The following is a 21,387-nucleotide window of genomic DNA, read 5'->3' on the forward strand; positions in this document are numbered from 1 at the left end:
AAGCCCTCACCCAGATAGTGATTTCTGTGCTGGCAGATGGCAGTGTTTTTCTTTTCAGATAGTAACACTTTTTTGTCTCTATTTTTTATCACGAGGTAGAATTGTTTTCTTTTCTTTTTTTTACAGATGCCAGATTGACTACTTGGTTCCTTTTATCCCTGAATGTCAACCACTGGCTTTGTTGGTCATCATCCTCAAATTTGTTGTAGGGAATGACCTACAACAAATTTGATAGATGAGATTCATCTTCACAAACTGTAGACTGAGCCTTCTGGGAAGACGCAGAGTGAATGTAGATCGGTTTCAGTGAATGGGGGTGGTTTGCTGGTATTCCAGGATCCTGATTACACATCCATGTGTGTATACCAGAGGGAAGGGAGGATGACTGTCCATACTTCATTGGATGGTCACCATGGCTTCACAACAGGTGGTCGGATGCCTGGTTTGACAGATATTTATGTCTGTGAGCATCTTGAGCCATTCAAGAGCTGTCAGCAGGTGTACATGCTTGTGCTGCACATATATGGCAGGGCACACATTAGGGGCTTAAGATCAAGAGTCTTGCCAAGAACTGCATGGCTAAAAATGGGTAGTTTTAGCAGAACTAACAGAAGTGATTTAAGGGCTGCTTTGTATGGGTAGAGGATCAGTACCAGTGCTGTAAAGTAGATCATCTGGATATTAAACTCTGAGCTTGGTTATGCCCTCACTACCTTGAAATGAAGGCCTGATCTCTAGACTAAATCCAAAGACTTGATGTCATCATCCCCGCGGCAAAGGTAGGGTCAAATAAGAGCATGACGTTATCTCCTACATTGTATGGGCTAATCACATAACCTCTGATGATGAACCTGGAATGTATTTAATGCACCCAATGTATGTATCGCATATGCACCTAGCACGTGTAATTTACAGTTCAACATGTAATGCTTACCATATTTAAGCATGCAATGTAAAGTGTTGCAATTAATTGTCATGTGTATCCTCACTACAGTCTTATACTTTTTATCCCACAATAACAAGACCATGGTCTACCAAATATGAATGTAATACAATGGGACAGTTTGACAACAATTTGTTTCACAACTGTATAGCCAAACTTTGGTCTGACAAGTATGTATGCAATGTAATTTATAGGGTAACATGTCAGGTTTACCCATGTGCACAGATACGGGGCTTTTGTGCAGCATCTCCATACAGCATACTGATGTCATTCCCAAGCAATTGCAAATAAATAGTACCACACACGGGTGTTCTCTGGCACTACAATGTGCTGTTTATCATGTATGTCTAGACCTAGGTCTGTCAACACTCCCAGATAAACTAATGCACTGTCAGGCTGTGAAAATGGCAGTTAAGTGTTATTCAAGTATTACAAACCATGGCTTCTCATAGTGATGTCGAGTTACATAGTATTTCAATATTTCGTCTAACTTGAAGAAGGGGTTTTTGTAGATTACAAAAATAAACATTTCCATCAATCCTTACATTTACATATTTAAAGTGTGATTTAATAAAAACATGACATAAACAATTAACACAAAACACATTTTAATACATGAAAACAAATGGGAGACAACCTCCAGTACCATGTACATGGCACACATATGAGATTGGGGGTAATTTCATTGCTAATACGTCCACACTTGATGACCATTACCATTGTTAAGAGAGGTTTCTCTTTTAAGCAAATATCCCTCCATATTATATGGACCCCAATATTTTTGCTGTTTGGTTTTGCCCTGTCCTGCGTTTTTACTTTCCTGGCATTTTTGCTCACTTGTTATGGGAAATTGACTAGTCCTTCAGACTGTCAGTACTGGGAAACTATGTTTCACTTTTGGCCTTTACTAGTTGCCTGTTTGGACACATTTTTTAAATTGGGGATACTTGTCTCTTCACAGCGGGAAAATAGCATTTAAGGTACTTTACTGAGATTTGTACAATTTTCGCCTTCACATCCTGGGTGGAGCTACAAATGTAGCACATATTTATGAGATATTTAAACTCATCATTTGCAGGATTTTCTGCATGGATCATTCATCTGAATGTTGAAATACCACCTATTTTACTGTCACTGCTCATAATGTGGGCAGTCGAACTTTCTTTCTTGAACAGCGTCTACTTTTGGGATAATTCAATCATGAACATCAAGCATTCAATTGACCAGTATCTATAAGCAAAACCTGTAAACCAAAAAGGCAATCCAGTTATGTAGGGTTAATAATTGGAGCAAAACTATTATTTATTGCACATAAAATGCTATGACAACAGTGCATGCTTTAATACACATGCACAGCAATGTTGTTCTGATAATCACGTTTGTCCTTCATATGTATCTGGTATTGGCCTAACAGTAGTTGCATCTGAACTTTTGCAAAATACCTTAAAAAATGTTACGTAACAAAAACATAAAACATCTACCATTGTTGCAGAATTGGAAAGAGAGGCTAATTCTTGACCATGATATCTATTCTCTGTATATTAATCAAAAGAACTAACATGTCCCCAAATTCAGTGATCCAAGTGAGCTATATTAACATGGGCACATTAGGATCTGTAGATGGAAACATCCTGATAAACAAATTTAATATTGACTACAACAGGGTCCCTTTGAATGTTTAAGGGCACTCAATGCTAACCTGTTTTACCACAACATCTTGGTGAGTAATACAAGAACACCAGGCTTCCTGTGACATATTTGACTCCCCATGACAATGTGCACAAAGGGACATTGTCATGCTGAGCTTGATAATGACCTACTAGTAATAGAAGTGAAACGTTTAGTTTTAGCCAGTGAATCGGGTTACATGAATTCATGGCACAAGCACCTGGTATATTACATATGGAAATATTCCTCATGTCTGGCAGGAACTTGGCAGCCACACGTAGTGGCACTCTTCTCCACAAGGATATGCATGTATTGCCCTATGTGGGTATCCCACTTTTCTCTTCCTGATCTCCCTTTATTTGCCTCTCTTCTTTTGCTCCCTGGAATGTAAAGATATAAAAGGACTACTGTTCTTCCTGTGGTACCTCATGCCACTTTGACTGTTTCCATCTTGAAAAAGGTGTAGTAGTTTTTTTTTTCATACACGTCTGCAAATCACATAGCATTTGAGGTGAGGCAGTGTCAACACATGGAGAGTGTTGTCGCTAGGCCGCTAGGTTGTACTTAACATTTAAACATAGCGTCCCTATTGTGCCTCTAAAATCTCCCTTAGACGTGGTCAAATTCACCCACATATGGTCTAAATCTTTACCACTATTTTTCTCCTTGTAATTCCATTGACCATTTCGATCAGTTCATGCATACTATGTGCACAAAGGAAATGTGCATCATGACAGAAAGTACATTTCTAAGTGTTAAGTTTCCAATGAGTTTCATACATAACATCTTGTCTACCACTGCTCTGGCTACGGAGGATAATTGAGCACTTTAAAATGAACTTTAATAGCATGATGAATCATAACCTCGAATGCTCTTTGCTTCTTTTATTTTTTGATTTGATCATCACACTCTTGCAGCCAGGCTTTCAATAGTTGGCATGTCGTAGCATGTACAAATGTCACACTTACTTGCCGTGCTCTGCAGGAACATCTCAGCTCTGCTCACTATGACTGAATTTCATGCTTGTGTGCAAGAAATGTGCTATGTGGGTTTAATCAGGAGGCCACCCAGCTGCAGCATTTGTGAAACAGGGATTAGAACACTCTATCCTCATGCATAAGCATTGCATGGAGCTGTGGCGGTTCATTCATCTCACACAGGATTTTTATCTCCACAAAATGTTATTATGTACTACTACTACTACTACTAATACTACTACTACTAATAATAACAATAGTAACAGTAGTAGTAGTAGCAGTACTATCGTGACACGCAGTGTTGAATATTTGTTGAGTGTTTAGCTGCTGTTTGTTTAAGGACCAGTCCCCTGCTGCAAAATAGTATTTTTCATGTTGTGAGTAGGTAAAAGAAAAATGTAAATACTGCCTGGGTCATTGACTGAAATCCACTTTTATTCACTTCACAAAAGGTAAATAGAGGAAGGAAGCAACAATATTAGCACAGGTGCCGTGGTTGTGTTTTTATTGAGAACCTTGAGAAAAAAACTAGTTGAAAACACGGTCAGAGTGGATCACTGCATAACGGCCTTAGGTATGGACGGACCCCTAAGATCAGAACAAGCTAATCAACAACAGCAGTACCCTCATGAATTTGGCACAATTGTTGACCCACAGGTTAAACACAGAGCCCGTCAGTAGCTTTATGTATAATGTTGCATTGTTACCCCAACAGTACTTTAAAAAGCCCTTCATAACAGCACTTGACACTCACAGGCCTATTAGATGTGTACCTGTATTGAAAGTGGGGTTTTCTGATCACCAACAAAGTGATAGGCATGGCCATCAGGGAAGTTGTGTTTCACTTAATGTAGCAAGAAGCGTTGAAATAGCGTTGGCAATCTTGTTAAAAGTGGTAATTGCATGCATGAGTTCACACACACTAGCACTGATGCGGGCTGGCTCCCCTGAACGCGGTTTTACTTTTACAGGGGAACATGAAGGAGAAAAACAGGGGACATCACCTTAACTCTTTCATTTCACTATCTTTTTTTTCTAAAAAAATGCAACTTCTGCCTGCAAATTATGCTTTACGTACAATATTTATATCAAACTCCTATTGAATTCACATGCATTTATAGGAACCCACTCCTTTTATGCCTCCATGCAAATCTTTGAAGAAGGAGTAGAAATGCACGGCAGAAATTATACTTCTTTTTTTTGTCCCTACCCGATATTCAAAGGCATTGAATATGCCCTGGAATGTTGAAGTAAGCTGTGAAAATACTACTCCTTGCTTAAACACTTCTATTTTCTACTCTGCTTCTTGTAAAATTACCCATTCAGGTAGCTCCAAACTAACTGTGAGATTAGCCCTGCTTAGTGCACAAGGATGCGGTCATTTGTAACTCAAAGTATACATTACAAACAAAAAAAGTCACAGATGTAAACTTGCATCACAAACAACATAACACTTTAAAATAAAGTTGTAAACATCATATGACATAACACATACGATCATTGCATGGCACTGTGAAAGAACACGTTGCTGATGGGATGGCAGATGTTGGGGTCGAGTGTCAGTGTGCATTTGACACTGTCTCTCCCCATCGTTCTTTCTATTCCCCTCTTTCTCGCTCTATGAAAATATTTTCAGTAAATGTTTGACTCCCAATTGTTTTGCTTCAGCAAATGGATCAACATGTAAATAGTTTTCAGTGATTTGCTCGTGTTTCTGATCTTACTTTATTGTGAGAACTATTCAGGTACACTTGAGCTGGAGAGTTTCTGAACACATTGACATATTTTGATTTAGCTTGCTGAGAAAATCTCCAGCCGCAGTCCCTATTCTCACCTTTTCTGCAAAAACTATTTTTTTGGACTTTGCTTAACACTGATGTATCAATTAATTTTTTTTTAAAATAATGAACAATTTTGACAACAACATTGGTGAAAGAGAGGGTGTTTATTTTGCTTATCCATAGTTGGAAGCAAGCAAAAACCTACTATGCTTAAGGTTACAGCAGTCATTATATTCATGGTTTATGCATGCCATTTATTAGTCTCATCTCCTGTCACACAGGCTCATCAAAATACCACATTCAGTGAACAATACAAAAGCCAACACACTTTTTGAAACAGAAAACATTAAAATCATACCAAAAATAATAATACGAAACCACAATGTTCAATTCATAATGTCACCAACAATTCAAGTTGTATATCAATCATACGTATTCCTAGTGGGTGAAGAAATACACTTCATGTCTTGCAAGCTTTAAATAACCAGAAACAGAGTATGCTGCTAATTGTTGCTAGCCTTCAGCACCTCAACCTTACACCCACCACTCATCTCACTCACATCTCTGTAAAACATGTATGATGCCACCAACTCCTAACATCATCATAGTGTGGGCAAAAAATTAAGAGATGAATAACATCACTTTTCAACCTAATTCGAATCCAGTAAACTAAGGGGCATTGCATATTCTACACACTTCAAGACAACGGCTACATAGAGACGCACCTCTAAAGGTTGAATATTCAGATGGCCCCAAAGCTCAGCTCCATACAAGGCAATTGAAAATACTTGTGCCACGTACAGCTTTACAGTTGTTGAAAATGCCCTATCAGCAAAGCGGTTTCAGAATGTATTTATTAAAGTTTGCATTTATTACAATGCACCAAAACCCTCAGGTATCTAAGCGCCAGTTACATTTAGGGAAAAAAGAAGAAGGGAGAGGGGGTGGGGAAATGCATTAGGAGGAGTGATGAGGAGCAGAGATAGTTGAACCGTCAGGTCTTTAAGTTTCGGCAATAGATATAGTAGGACAGTTCTTTTCTGAGTGCTGGAGGGAGATTGTTCCAGAGGTTGGCGGACACGACCGTGAAGCTCTTACCGCCACCGAGAGGCGATTGAAATTGGGGATCTTCAGGAAGTAAGAGTTTGCAGATCTAAGCGGTCGGGTGGTGGAGTAATTCTCCATGCAGCATGAGAGGTATGTGGGGGCAGTATTAGAGAGACATTGATGGACTAGGGACAGTGTTTTGAACTTAATCTTTTCTCAGATGGGCAGCCAGTGTGCCTCTCTCCTGGCTTTCGAAATGTGGTCAGATTTGGAGAGACCAACGGCTGCTCGGAGAGCATTGTTCTGAATTGTCTGAAGTTTGTTAAGGTTGCACTCAGAACTACCAGTAAATAGGGCCATCATTCAGGCAAAATCTGCTATTTTCAATAACAGAAACACCATGGCCAAATCAAACTCCAAGGAGCCATTTTTGATTCTTAAAGGTCAAGTGGCACAGTGAGTAGAGCGCTCGCTTTGACATCCGTGCAGAGCCTGTTAACGCAGGTTCGAATCCCAGCGGGGCCAAACTCAGCCTTTCATCCTTCCGAGGTCGATAAATGAGCACCACACACCGTGGGCAATAATAAGCAGCGCTCAGATACCTGAGGGTTCGTAGCGCTATATAAATCCCTAATTATTATTATAATTAAAGAAATTGAGGGGAAAAACCACTTCCAAACCTGCACCCACTAAAGATGTTTGTCCCAACAGCACACTCTCCCTACGGATAGGTCTGTGTCTCCAACCTCGCTAAGCGCCTCAGTGAGTCAAAACATAAAAACCTTTGCGCAATTCAAATTTAAACAATGCTCCTAGGCTGAAATCTCAAATTGTGGCCGGCATGAAATCCACTGTCTGCCTGAAACATAGCTGTCCCTCAAATATCTTTAAGGACTGTATGAATGTCCTGGCCCCATGGGTTACCAAAGGCAATGGTCCCTCCTTTCGCAAACATTTGTGAATCACTTTACTGTTGAAAACAACAAACCTGTACCCCTCCATTCCTAAACATTACTGGCCAATAACTAACATCCCTTTCATGCTAGAAAATCATGGATCACATGGCCTATCTTCAACTACAAGAGTTCCTAGAATGTAACAACACCCTCAATCTTCAGCAGTCCGGCTTTGGAGCTAAGCATGGCACGGAAACTGCCACGGTGGATCTTAAAGCCAATCTCGCCAGCATCATTGACAAAGGTCAGCCTTCCCTCCTCATGCTTTTGGACCTTTCAGTGGCCTTTGACCTGGCCGATCATTCCCTACTTGTGACCAGGCTACATGAACATGCTAACTGCATGGACTCTGCCACCCAATGGATATCATCCTTTCTTGGACCTAGATCCGCCAGAATGGCGGTGGATGGGATTAACTCTATACCCTTAGCCATCACCTGTTGGGTACCGCAGGGGTCCTGCATCTCCCCCATTTTGTTTAATATCTATATCATGCCACTGCTCTCTCTCCTGAATGTCGTAGGTGTCCGGCACACCAACTATGCCAATGACACCCAGGTCTTCGTGGAGCTGTCAGGCATCTATGCCCAGGATGCTCTTGCCATCAATACAATCTATGACTCAATTCAGATATGGATGACGACCAATTCACTTGCCCTCAACACAGGAAAAACAGAGCTCCTGATCATGGCCACTTCCTAGCGACTCAAAAAACTGCACACTGACTACAAGTCCTTTAGCATTGCAGGCAGTAGAATTATAGTTGCCAGTAGTGTAAAAACCTGGATGTTACTCTTGATGCAGAGCTTACCATGAAGTCGCATGTTGCCCATATTAGAGCAACCTGCGGCTATATCACCAAACTACTAAATCACATATGTCCATACATATCTTTTAGTAACATTTCTCTGCTGGCCGCTGCTCCTGTTAACTCCTGCCTTGATTACTGCAACAGTCTACTGTTGGGTACATCACAAGCAAACTTCAATGAGTTGCAGATTACCCCGAATGGAGCTGTCAGGGCAATTCATGGACTATCTCAGAGAGATTATGTCTCTGAGGCAAGGAGAGGGCTTCAATGGCTCCCCATAAAACACTGTTTGACACATAAACTACTCACCCGACTCACAAATGCCAGAACCACGAGGTTCCTCAATACCTTATGGACCGCCTCAAGGCCGCCCGTCCTTGTTGCATCCTCCGCTTTCAATACCAGGAAGAGTTGGTGCAATCGAGGGTCAATCTCATTAAGTTTGGCGGAACAATCTTTGATGTTCAAGGCCCCACGAGGGTTTTACCGGCACTGTATGCTGGCCTGCAGTCACCCGCACAGCCAGGTTGGAATCAAATGGCGAGCACGGTGTGCTGCAGGACCAGGAAGCCAACAGGAGTCCCAGCGGCCAATCAGGGTGGAGGGTGGGCTGGAAGGTGTGAGGGAGGGAGGGGAAACAAGCACAAACAATCACGGAAGGGCGAAGGGGGCAACATGGCAGAGACACAATGGAAGCAGCCAAAAATAATCAATGGCCTCCAGGAGGGTCTTACCAGCACTGTATGCTGGCCTGCAGTCACCCACTCAGCCAAGCTGGAATCAAATGGCAAGCGCGGTGTACTGCAGGACTAGGAAGCCAACAGGAGTCACAGCGGCTAATCAGGGTGGTGGGCAGGCTGGAAGGTGGGAGGGAGGGAGGGAAAACAAGCACAAACAATCACAGAAGGGAGAAGGGGGCAACGCAGCAGAGACACAATGGAAGCAGCCAAAAATAATCAATGGCCCCAGGAGGGTCTTACCAGCACTGTATGCTGGCCTGCAATCACCCACTCAGCCAAGCTGGAATCAAATGGCAAGCACGGTGTACTGCAGGACCAGGAAGCCAACAGGAGTCCCAGCAGCCAATCAGGGAGGAGGACAGGCTGAAAGCCGGGAGGGAGGGGAAACAGGCACAAACGATCACGGAAGGGAGAAGGGGGCAACGCAGCAATGACACAAAGGAAGCAGCCAAAAATAATCAAAGGCCCCAGGAGGGTCTTACCAGCACTGTATGCTGGCCTGCAATCACACGCTCAGCCAAGTTGGAATCAAATGGCGAGCGTGGTGTGCTGCAGGACCAGGAAGCCAACAGGAGTCTCTGCGGCCAATCAGGGTGGTGGGCAGGCTGGAAGGTGGGAGGGAGGAAGGAGAAATACTATGGGCCTCATTACAACCCTGGCGGAACGGGTTAACGGGCTCCGCAAAAGGAGGAGGACCCGTTAAACCTGTTCCTCCACATTACGAGGTCCCCTCGCGGGACCCGGTAAGGACGCCTGGTAAAACCAGGCATCCTTACCGGGTCCCGCGAGGGGAAGAGGGAGCAAACAACGGGCCACTCGTAATCGGCCCGTTGTTTGCTCCCTCTCCCATTCCCATTAAGCCCTATGGGGGCTGAAATGGGAATGGGGAAGGTCTGGGCCTGGGTTCCTGGAGGGAGGAATAACCGGGCCCTCCAAACTCGGAATGGCCCGGTAATTCCCCATTCTGGGAACCCGGACCCGGAAGCGATTTCAGCGGCAGCCATGCTGCCAATAGCGGCATGGCTACCGCCAACGTCGTAATGAGGCCCTATATGTTGTTGTAAGCTGTGTCCATTCACCAATAAACAAATATTTTTTTTTAAATGTATAATAATCAGTAGTAATAATGAAAATAAAATCTACTGGGAACAATTAAATACATTACTATATTTTTGGTATTAAAATGCAATGGTCAATGTTTTATGATTATCTTCAGGTCCACTTTGATCTGGCATTCATGGGCAGACGTCATGCAGCTAAATGAGCTGCAAGCATTTCCCAGGCTGTAGGTGGGATTTTTCTCTTTGCAAATTCTAGTCCAGCTGAATCTTCTGCGTACTGACACATCGGGCCTCATTACGACTGAGGCGGAATGGGTTAACGGGCTCCGCTAAAGGAGGCAGACCCGTTTAATCCGTTCCGCCTCATTACAAGCTCCCCTTGCGGGACCCGGTAAGTAACGCCTGGTCAAACCAGGCATCCTTACCGGGTCCCGCGAGGGGAAGAGGGAGCAAACAACGGGCCGCTCGTAATCGGCCCGTTGTTTGCACCCTCTCCCATTGCCATTGTCCCTATGGGGGCTCATATGGGAATGGGGAAGGTCTGGGCCTGGGTTCCTGGAGGGAGGAATTACCGGGCCCTCCGAACTATGAAGGGCCCGGTAATTCCCCATTCTGGGAACCTGGACCCGGACCCGTTTTCAGTGGTAGCCATGCCGCCAATAGCGGCATCGCTACTGCCAAAGTCGTAATGAGGCCCATCATCTCAGTTTAGGAGTTGCCTGGAGGGTGTGGGGCAGTAGATGTCTCTAACTTGACAAGACTGAATGGGGACAAGACGGAGGTTCTTGTGGCTGGCCCTCCATCTGCTGTTGCCCTATTGACCCCTCCCTGTTTCTGCCCCCCTTGCTTGGACCTTCCCCTCACCAGTGTCAGTTGTTAGGGACTTGTGAGTTAAGCTATCTTCCAAAGTCTAAATGAAGGCCCACATTGGTGTCACCTGCCAGGAAGGATATCTCCAGCTGAAGATACCATGGAAAGTCCTTCCATTCCTACCAACACATTTTCATGTCCCTGTTTTACCCTCTCTGGTAATGAGCTGCCGCGACTATTGCAACTCTTTGTACCTGGTGCAGCCCCATATCTTACTAAGTGCCTTCAGCAACTCCAGAATGTGTCTGCTAGAGTGGCTATGCTTCCCCTTATGGCGCACATATTACACCCATTTTACAAAATCTCCATTGACTCCCGCTGATGGGACGTGTTGAGTTTAAATCCTATGTATCGTTCATTGTGCCATAGATGGTCAGGGAGCTGAATACCTTTTGGCCAAATTTCAGCTCTACATTCCCACTCATGCCCTTCATTTGAAAGATGGCCATCTTCTTGTCATTCTACATCACAAGTTGGTTATAGCAGGTGACTGCACCTTTTCAGCATTGGCCACCAAGCTCTGGAATTAACTAAAACGTGATGTTAGAGTCCCAGAGAACTACCTCATCTTTAAGGGTACCCTAAAAACCCTTTAATCTAGCGTTCTGGTGGCACTGTCTGCTCTATTTGGATCACTAGAACAAAGGAGTTGGTTGACTGGAGAGTGCTGTATGTGTTGTATAAGATTGCTTTTCTGTGTGAATTAACTCAGACCTATTCGCTTATGTTAATCTTTGGACTAAGTTCACTAAGAACTGCACGAAAGTTGAATTTCTTGTTGAAAATATCTAGATTTGAATTTATACCTGACAGTGTTATTTCATTATACTTTTTCGATCTGATCTGGTGAGTACCTTGTTTCTCACATAGCCTTTCATTATTATCTTCCCATACATCCTGTAAGTGATGAACCTGCCTGCAGCTCTTCTCTCAGCTCTGAGCTGCTGACGTAAGATTCAGTTTGGTGAAACTACATCTCCCGGCAACAACTGTACTCTAAAACACGTTGGTGGTGTGTTATCATTGGCGCGTTTGAAGAGGCTGGTTCTCACCGGTTTGCGAATCATGGGCTCTTTGCTCAACTCCCCTGAAGTCCCTGTTGTGTCAGGTATTATTTCCTTTACTGTTCCACTTCCCATCAAAATATCATGTGAAATATTCACAAGGTAATTGAGGAACTTTTCTCCTCCACCAGCATACAGCGCACTCCTCATGCTACATCCTTTCAGGGACAATTTGCTAATATAATTGTGAAATATAGCAACCAGGACACTTTGTCCAGCTCTATTCCCAGTTCACTGCCATTGCTGCCTGTCTGGGTGCCTTCTCCACCCCCCAGACAAAGGCAATAGATGGGTAGAGCTACAGAACAGAACACTGTAGACCATCAACCTCTGCCCTGCTCCAAGATTCTATCTGATGATGCCGAAATGCTGTTACGTAACCACTTAATTTCTCCACCCTTCCCATCTATAATTCCTTCTACTAACAACCAGTCTGACACTAGCGTTGCTCCCCCTGCCAGCACAGATGAACTGGGTTATACCCCCCCACTCTCAGAGCCAACCTCTATGGTTCTACCTGTTAAATGTGACCACACAAGTGATGTACCAGGTCTCTTCTTCAACACTGATCTGAAATTGAGGATCTACTATTAAATGTGCTCCTGATTTTCTGGCAGTGACAGAATCCTGGCTGAATGACTCTAACCCCACTTTAGCTGTTTCAGCCAACTACCACATGTTTCAGAGCAACCATCAAGGGAAAAGAGGCAGGGGGTTGCCATTTTTTGCAATAAACTTCTGAACTGCCATCTTACTCCCTGTGGGTCACCCGATGTATGTGAAAGTCTTGTGGTGAAACTGAATATTAATCATATAGTCTCCCTGACCGTTGTTGTCAAATACAGACCCACCAAAGCCATACCCACTTTTGAGGAGCAATTTATTGGCCTTCCTAACAAGTTAACTAAAGCCAATACACGTGTCATCATTCTTGGTGACTTCAACCTGAGTGCAGACGACCCTTCTGACAAACTAGCTACCTGCATACCTGCATACTGACACCCCTTGATCCCATAGTGTATGCCCAGTGGGTGAATGGACCAACACACATAGGTGGGAACACTATTGACTGGATAATTTCTCACTGTTTACCTTTGTCTGATTTATCCATCTCTGCGTGTCTGGGGTCAGATCACCATCTGGTGTCCTCTCATATACACCAACCCGGCTCCCCCTTCGCAAAATCAATGATGCGCCTAGACTTGTGAAAATGTCAAGAAATCTAAAAATGATCACTCCTGATAAATGATCAACTATTCTTAAACCAAGACTAAATTGTCTTGAGATGTTTCACAATGCAACAGACTTAGCCATCTTCTACACAGTACGTTGAATGAAGCTGTTAATTCCTCAGCTCCACTCCAAATCAGAACAATGAAACCAGATTCTAACAAGAATACATGGTTTAATGAGGCCATCCTTGATCTTAGACACAGTAAAATGGCAGCAGAAAGAGAATGGTGTAGATCCCCTCTCCACTTACACTCTCCCACTACAAACAAACAGCACTGGATTTGAAGGAAGCCATTCTTGCAGCAAAGACTTCTAGCTTTAATAAAAGGATCACATAGGACAAGTCTAATTCTAAAGAGTTGTTTATGATCCTGAGGGAATTTGAAGGCAAGTCATCGTCCATGGGGCTAGCACCCAACAAAGATTCAAGTTGGTGTCAAGGAATTCATAATGAATTTAAACTTAAAATTGCCAGACATCTGGAATCCATCTGTGATCAAATAAGGCTAACCTCCCCACCTTGGAAGTCATCTCCCCCTCTCCTATCTAGGCAGAATTGTCCAAGATTATATGCACCATGAAACCCACCATCTGTCATGGGGACACCCCCCCCCCCAGCATTCTTAAAGAGGCATGGACATCCTAGTTCACTGTCGATGAAACTGGTGAACTTCTATTTTGCTGAGGGCCATGGCCCCCAATTTCTTAAAGAAGCCTGGATCATCCCACTTGAAAAAGAACAACCTCAATCCCTCCCTGGCAAAGAACTACCACCCAATTACTAACGTGCCTTTTTTGCTAAAAATCTTCAACTGCAGAGATTTATTGAGAGCAATAACATTCTTGGTCCACGTCAGTTAGGCTTTTGAGTGAGACATGGAACAGAAACTGCCTAGCTGGTTTTAAAATCAAATCTATCCAGTATCGTGGACAAAGTTCAACAAGCTCTCCTGATACTACTAGATCTATCAGCAGCCTTTGACCTGATTGATCACTTACTTTGTGTTGGTTGTTCAGGGTTTGTTGCCCAGTGGGTTAGCTCATTTCTAGGGCCCCATAACGCTAGGGTTGCCATTGATGATGGTGGATTGGTTCCCGTTGCTATCTCCTGTGGGGTTCAACATGGATTCTGCATCTCACCTACTACCTTTAACATTTACATTCTGCCTCTTCTGACGCTCTTGGACAGCGTGGGTGTCCAGTATACTAAATATGCTGATGATACCAAGGTGGTACTGAAGCTTTCAGGGATCTAGACACATGAAGCGGTGACCATTGATGAGATCCATGGCTGCATTCAGGCCTGGATGGCATATAACTCCCTTGTCTTGAATGATATGATATGATATGATATGATAGTTTATTTATATAGTGTCTATACACAATGTGTTTCAAAGAGCTTATAAAATACCAATAACATTGAGATGCTGATTGTTATCTCAGGGCATATGCTAAAATGAATTCCTGCTGACTACCAGAATTTCACCATTGCTGACACCAACATCCTGATGGCCAAAAGTGTGAAGACCCTTGGTGTCATCCTCAATTCTGAACATTCCTGCAGGCCTCATGTGGCTACATAAATAAACTCCTCAGCCACATCTGCTCTTTTGTTTTTTCTCTACTTGCCAATGCATTGGTGAACTCATGTCTGGACTACTGCAACAGCCTGTCACTGGGTACCTCCTTTGCAAACATCGCAGCACTACAGGTGATCCAAAAAAATGTAGCAGTGCGCGCTACTTGTGGTCTTGCAAGATGCAATCATATCACCAATGCCAGAAGGGAGCTGGATTGGCTCCCCATGAAACATCGCACAACTCATAAAGTTCTAACTTTGAGCTACAAGTGCATGAACAATGAAGCATCTTTATACCTCATTGACCGTACTAAGGTTTAACGGCCCGGCCCTCTCCTCTGATTTCACCAAACCAAATTCAGGATGGAGGCTTTTGGAGGGAATATGTTCAATGTCCAGGCTCCCTTATCCTGGAATGCTCTTCCTCCTGATCTGAGAAAGATAAAAACTATGGCCGACTTCAAAAGAAGGATCAAGACCCTTCTCTTTAATCTTACTCCTTAATCGGACTAATCTGTGAACTTTCCTTTCGTCCCCTTGAGCTTTGTTGTCAGTCTTGTTATGCGTGTGTGGGCCCTGAGACCTAATAACTAAATAAAAATAAGATGCCTTTGGAGAATGTATGCTTTAGAAATTCAATAACATAACATGACATAACATAAGATAACAAAATATTTTAGAGTCGAGCCAGTGAATTAGATGTTTAGTGCCGATTCATGGAATGTATAGCATGGTGCAAAGTGACTTTGCACTGCCAAGAAACATAGAGAACTGGCCCATTTCATAGAGCGGTGCAAAGTGTATTTTTGCAGAGTAAAGTGGCTTTGCACTGCAAAAGTACTCTTTGCACTGCGCTAAATAGACCTAATATAAAAAAAAAACAGGAAGTAGTGCAGACTTATTTTTACAGTGCAAAGTGACTTTGCACTGACATTGCACTGGTGCAAAACCACTTTGCACTGCAAACATACACTTTGCAACGCTCTCTGATTCAGGGTGTCTATTGCCAGTGCAAAGTGACTTTGCACAAGTGCAAAGTCAATTTGCACTGTGCTAAAAATTCCATGAATCAGACCCTTAGTGGTTTCATTGTAAATTAGGCCCATGTAGTGCTGTGCAACGAGTACTTTTGAAGTGCAAAGTGACTTTGATACGTAAAATTACATGTTGCACCGCTCTGTGATTTAGGTCCGGCTCTACGTGTTTGTTGGCAGTGCAAAGTCACTTTGCACCGTGCTAATAGTTCCACTTCATCCTGGTGAAGGCTGTTGCCAGATAAGGGATGGATCTCTGTGGTCTGAGAAGTGACAAATCATTACAAACGGCTGAAGATGTGCTTTGGAAATGATTGCTGGGTCTACCATCTTAAACTCCTATATATTCAGTACAAACTAAATCAGATCGATTTTTCTAGAGGATCAATTAGCTCTTGAAAGTAATTATCTGTTTTGAAATGTACTTGCTGACCCAACTGCTACACTGCAGCGATTATTTGTACACCATGGCAAAATTAGGGACACAAACTGATTCCATGGCTAAAGCAGAACCAGAGATTTTTAAGGTAAGTAAATGTTGCACATGCTATAATTAACTAAGATGGTTAAGATATTTTCCCAAATAAAATCTAAAGAAGATACAGACAGATTTGATAAGGTTGTATAGCTGAAAGAGGGAAGATGTGGTTACTTGAGAAAGATAGTAATATCTCATTCATAAAATATCAGTGGTTGATGTGCCACAGCCATACTTATGATGGCTACCATTACTTTTTGATTGGTTCTTAGTGACAATGTTACGATGTATCATTCTGAAATTAGGAGCATGGAAAGGGAAATGGAAGAACAAGTGTTCAGTAAATAAACATTGTCCATTGTTTTAATACCATAGATAAGCAATATGGTGGAACCGTCTCATCACAGGCGACAAGACCAGATGGTCCACAGCGACAGCAAAGCTTTTGAACATCGCAATGGAAAAGATCAAACACAGCATTGCCTCCAAAACAGATCCCACTTGAAAACTCGGTCGATCTGAAGACTGATTGTCGTCTCCATATCTGTCGTATTTCTTCAATGAAAACTTCCTTGTAGAAATCTTAATGATTATACACAAGTAAATAAAAAATAAAAAATACCATAGATAATGCATTGTATATGTTTTTTTTTTCTGTCTAAAAAGGACCCATTAGGAAAAACTACACTGGTGCTGATCTGGAAGGTGGGACCTAGGATTGGTCTCTTGATAAACTCCCACCAGCGGATCCTCCAAGTCACCAGGAGGACCTGACCTCTGGCATTGGTTTGGAACCACACATGCCCCGGGCTCCAAACCCTAGGACTTGACATTTGGTCCTTTGGCCATGGCCACTAATACATCAGACTCTGGTGGGGGTCGCATTTGGTTGCTTTACCCTATCACACACAACCAGGACGTGTTGGGATTTTGCTTTTTGTTGTTTTCTTTTCTTCACTTTGTCTTTTTAACTCATTATATAGACTGTGGATTCAGTTACACATTGTGTGGATGGTTTTTTGTTTGAAAATGTTTATTTCTTGTCAAATACCAGAATTTATGTTCCATACTATTCGATGTAATCCACTGTGCACTTCAATGATCATGGTTTCTGTTTTTGAAAGTACCATTTTTTGTAAATGCTCCTTTGGGAGATCATGTCTATTTGCTAAACAATAACTGTACAATTAATAAATAGCCACTAAGCTATCACAGTAATTTTCTCTATATATTGTCTTTTGCTCCAAGGCAGCAACACTCGATGCTCCGGGGTAGCCTGAGATATCAAATTAATTAGATATCCAGAGTATTTGGGTTCAACATTTATTGTTTCATAGGCGTACTAGTCTTAAGCCTTTTGTTCGTAGAGCACCACACGGAAAAAACAGTGTGTGTAATAAGATAAATATTTTTGATGGGATGAGGTCAGTTCCTTGTTTGTATAACAGCATTTTCGATGCCCTTAACCTGACCTTCCCAATATATAGGGCTTTCCCTCCAGTTTACTTCTGGAAGGTGGGTAAACAGTGTTTCCCTACCATTTTCTACCAAAACCATGAAGAACACCTGGGTGCTAATATGCGTTTTATGAAGAGTGCTAATATTAAGGAGCAGCTGACATATTTTGATTTTTAATATTGTTCCTGGGGTATAAATAGATTGTAATGTTTTGTGATGAATTGAAGATATTATTGCATGCATTAATGGTTCTTTTACATGTTTGTGCGTGTGTGAATTCCATGACAAATTCCAAAATAAACTAACGATTAAGACATTTGTAAATACATGTCATTTAATTTAACATGTAGCTGTAATGCACGGCTGCTTTGTTTTCATCATTCTTGCCAGTCATGTTGCCTTGCTTTCATCTTACTGTCAATGGGGTCTAGACCTGTCAAACAGTGGTGATGTCCTACACCAGGCAGACTGTATATTAGTCTGGACGGTGCAACATGCGGTGTCCATCCCTCCTCAGTGCATCAACAGCCACCCTCTGCACTCAACCCAGAGAAACTACTTCTTGAATACTGAGAAAATAGACTATCTCACAGCTACTGTCTAAGCACTAGCAAATCGTAATGGCCGAGTGGTGTTGCTTATCTACATTTGCACATTTACAGATACGGGGTTGTGATGTGGATCAAAGTATTCTTTCTAGCATCAGTAAGTATAGCATGGAGCAATAGACACCCTTGTCAAGTGTGATCATTCTGCAGCATACACAGAATGTACATGCATTAGGGGGGAACAGTCATACTGCACAATGCCTGTGTGCTATATAGCTGTTGCATACTTTCAAATAGTTTCAAATAGTTTAAACAATATAACAAAATAAGCACACGTGATCACAGCTTTGGTGATGATGATTTCAACACATACTGTATGAATAGGTACATGTGACTATTAAGACAGCCAGCTATATTTGAACAATGTACCTTAGAGGGTATGGAGGGAAGATACAAGAATGATCATAATATAATGCCAAGTAAGTAACTCACTACACAGATAGTTAAAAAGGGCCCAGTGACAGGATTAGTCAGTAATGTATAACCTTGAGTACATACAGTAGGTATACCATTGCTCCCGGCCTCCATCAATCTGCTATGCACGTTGTTTACTAATTATATACACCAAAAAAGTATACAGGATGTGGCATTGGTGCTTGCAAGTGATGTATGTGGCATCTCTGTGCATTTGGGGGCTACCATTGGATTACACCCCTGTGTGAAGGATGCAGTATGCCATGGCACAAAGCACAGGAAGTCTCCTTCTTCATATTGATGTGGAAGGGAGGAGAGGTAGACACATGCATGGCATTCTGCTGTGTGGGCTTTCATTGATTCTCTAAGCTTTAAGCACTGCTGTGTATGCATTATTCACATCCTGGTGTTTCTGTGATCAGGCCCTCTTGGCTTTTTTATCTCGAGTTGTCAATAATTGCCTCATTAAAAAGTAAAGAATCTACACCTTGCAAGAATAACACACTAGCTGCAGTTCTTCTGCAAAATATAATTCAAGAATTGAGCCTAACGCATATGGCTAATATGCATGCTATCATTTAGCTTTACTTTTCAGTCAATACTAATATTCTTGTCCAGTGGAACAAAGGCTATACGTTTGGGTAAACGGTTTTAATGTCTAAATGTCTACACTACATTGTCTGCTGACATTGGGGGTTTAACCATATATGGACTGAAAACCAAAATGCTTGGTGCCATTTTACGGGTGGCATTAAGGGAGTGGGTAGCAGGAAATTAGACAATGCAACAAATTGGGGTACGGTTTTGAGATGTTGGACTAGTGCCAGACAATGGAACCAGAGGAATTGTGTGGTTAATTTTCCTTTAAGAATACCTATGATGGGGAAAATACATGTCTTGCCAAGGTGCATGGTTTACGGATATGAAGCTCTACAGACTCACACCTGCCCTCTCCCTCACAGAAAATTATCTTGGCTCTACCATCAACTGTGATATTTTAGTCAACATTGTATTGCCAAGAAGACCCAAGCAGAATAGCATTACCCAGCACTCCTTCTCAAATACTAGTGTTTCATCCCAGCCCAAGTTTTAGAAAAGTTGTCCAAGCCTGGTCATCTCTCAACTGGAGTTTTGCAATGCCCTACTTACAAGTGTTCCAGATGGCAACTTTGGCCCTTTAAAAGTCATCCAGCAATGCACAACAGGTCTCTTCACCAGACTAAAACAATTGGACCACATCACTCCCATCATTAAGGAACTGCACTGTCTACACCTTCAAGCAAACGTCATGATCCAGGTAGCTTGCTACACCTACAAATCAGTCACAACAACATCACCACTCTACCTTGTCAAGCAAGTCAGCCTTTTTGGAAGAAAGTGCACAACCAGAAAACACATTACCAGGCTTCAGACAAATAACTGCAAGATAGAAAAATGATAATTATGCCTTTCCATGCAATGTACTCTGTCCCTGAAATAAGTTATCAATGGAAGTAAGAATGTTCTCATCCATCCTACATTTCAGATCCTAGTCTTCAAAGAACCATCTCAGCCATCACTCCTACCACTCTACACTAATTATCACCTTTCTTATATGTAACCGACTAGGAGACTCCTCTGTGCACAGTGCTTCAATGCTTTCCCACTAGGTGTCTGCTTCATAGCTCCCGTACATAAGTGTATACATCCAGAGTATCATATGACAATAATGTGCACTTTTCATGTTGTCTGAGAATGCAAATGCCCATGGCAAGTACCTGATTGTAAACTATGCCTGTCATTTGTCTATGAGTCAATTTCATTGATTTTGGTTCTGCTTGACCCGAGAAACTATCAAATTACACAAAGCATGCCAAGTCAAAAAAGTCACAAAGTTTCAACTTATAAGCATATTAGCCCACGAGTCTGAGTTGGCTGGCATTGAAATTTAGCCCCACTTGTGGATTATCTATTACAATAACATTCACGTCCATGGCAGAAGCAGGACTCAATCTAAGCAAGATGTCCTCCAAAACCTTAAAGAATTTGCTTTACATCTGTAAATTCTTACCAACCTCTGAGAATTTGATAACAGGTCTGAGTTTAAATATGAACATGTGATCTATGAACTGATAGGAAGCTTATCGATGAGCACCACATTTCACAAAAATATGAACGCAGAAGAAGATTAGGAAATATGCGCACAATTTGATAAAGTTTAAAATATATACTCTCCACAGTGCACGCAGCTTAAAGAGGAACAATGTCAGTCAAGCAGAAAGGCACAGTTTAATCATTCCTGTTTCCATGCAGTTTTCATTTCTACTCTATTCCTCAAAGCGACTGTGTGAATATCTGGTACTGCAAAATTGGGCATTATCCAGTTTCAACAGAAAATGAATGATTGACTCTGATAATTCAGAATTGTGTACTTTCACATTATGTGAATATACAAAATGTGTGACTACTTACATATCCATCCATAACCCAGTTGTCATTTTGATACTTATTTACGGAATCTTCAACAGGTAACTTTAAATTAATTATTTTTAAAAGTAAATGGGCTTCTTCCTTTTTGTAGTTTCCTGCAAGCAAAATAAAATCATGATCACATATGTGAGTAGTTTATACAGCATATCACACACTATCATACAATAACATACAACGGCTGCCCTTCTATGGTCAC

General features: G+C 42.1%; 1 protein-coding gene across 2 annotated transcripts in view; it reads right to left on the reverse strand.

Annotated features, from left to right (window-relative positions):
* CSMD1 (CUB and Sushi multiple domains 1) overlaps positions 1–21,387 on the reverse strand; it is a 5,442,057-nt gene that overhangs the window by 57,278 nt on the left and 5,363,392 nt on the right. For both annotated transcript variants that reach the window (XM_069606098.1, XM_069606099.1), the window contains exon 67: positions 21,174–21,286. In XM_069606098.1, coding sequence (XP_069462199.1) covers positions 21,174–21,286 — 113 coding nt within the window. The remainder of the gene's footprint in view (positions 1–21,173; positions 21,287–21,387) is intronic.

The sequence above is a fragment of the Ambystoma mexicanum genome, chromosome 4p (assembly GCF_040938575.1).
Source record: "Ambystoma mexicanum isolate Mex_15411 chromosome 4p, UKY_AmexF1_1, whole genome shotgun sequence".
NCBI lineage: Eukaryota > Metazoa > Chordata > Amphibia > Caudata > Ambystomatidae > Ambystoma > Ambystoma mexicanum.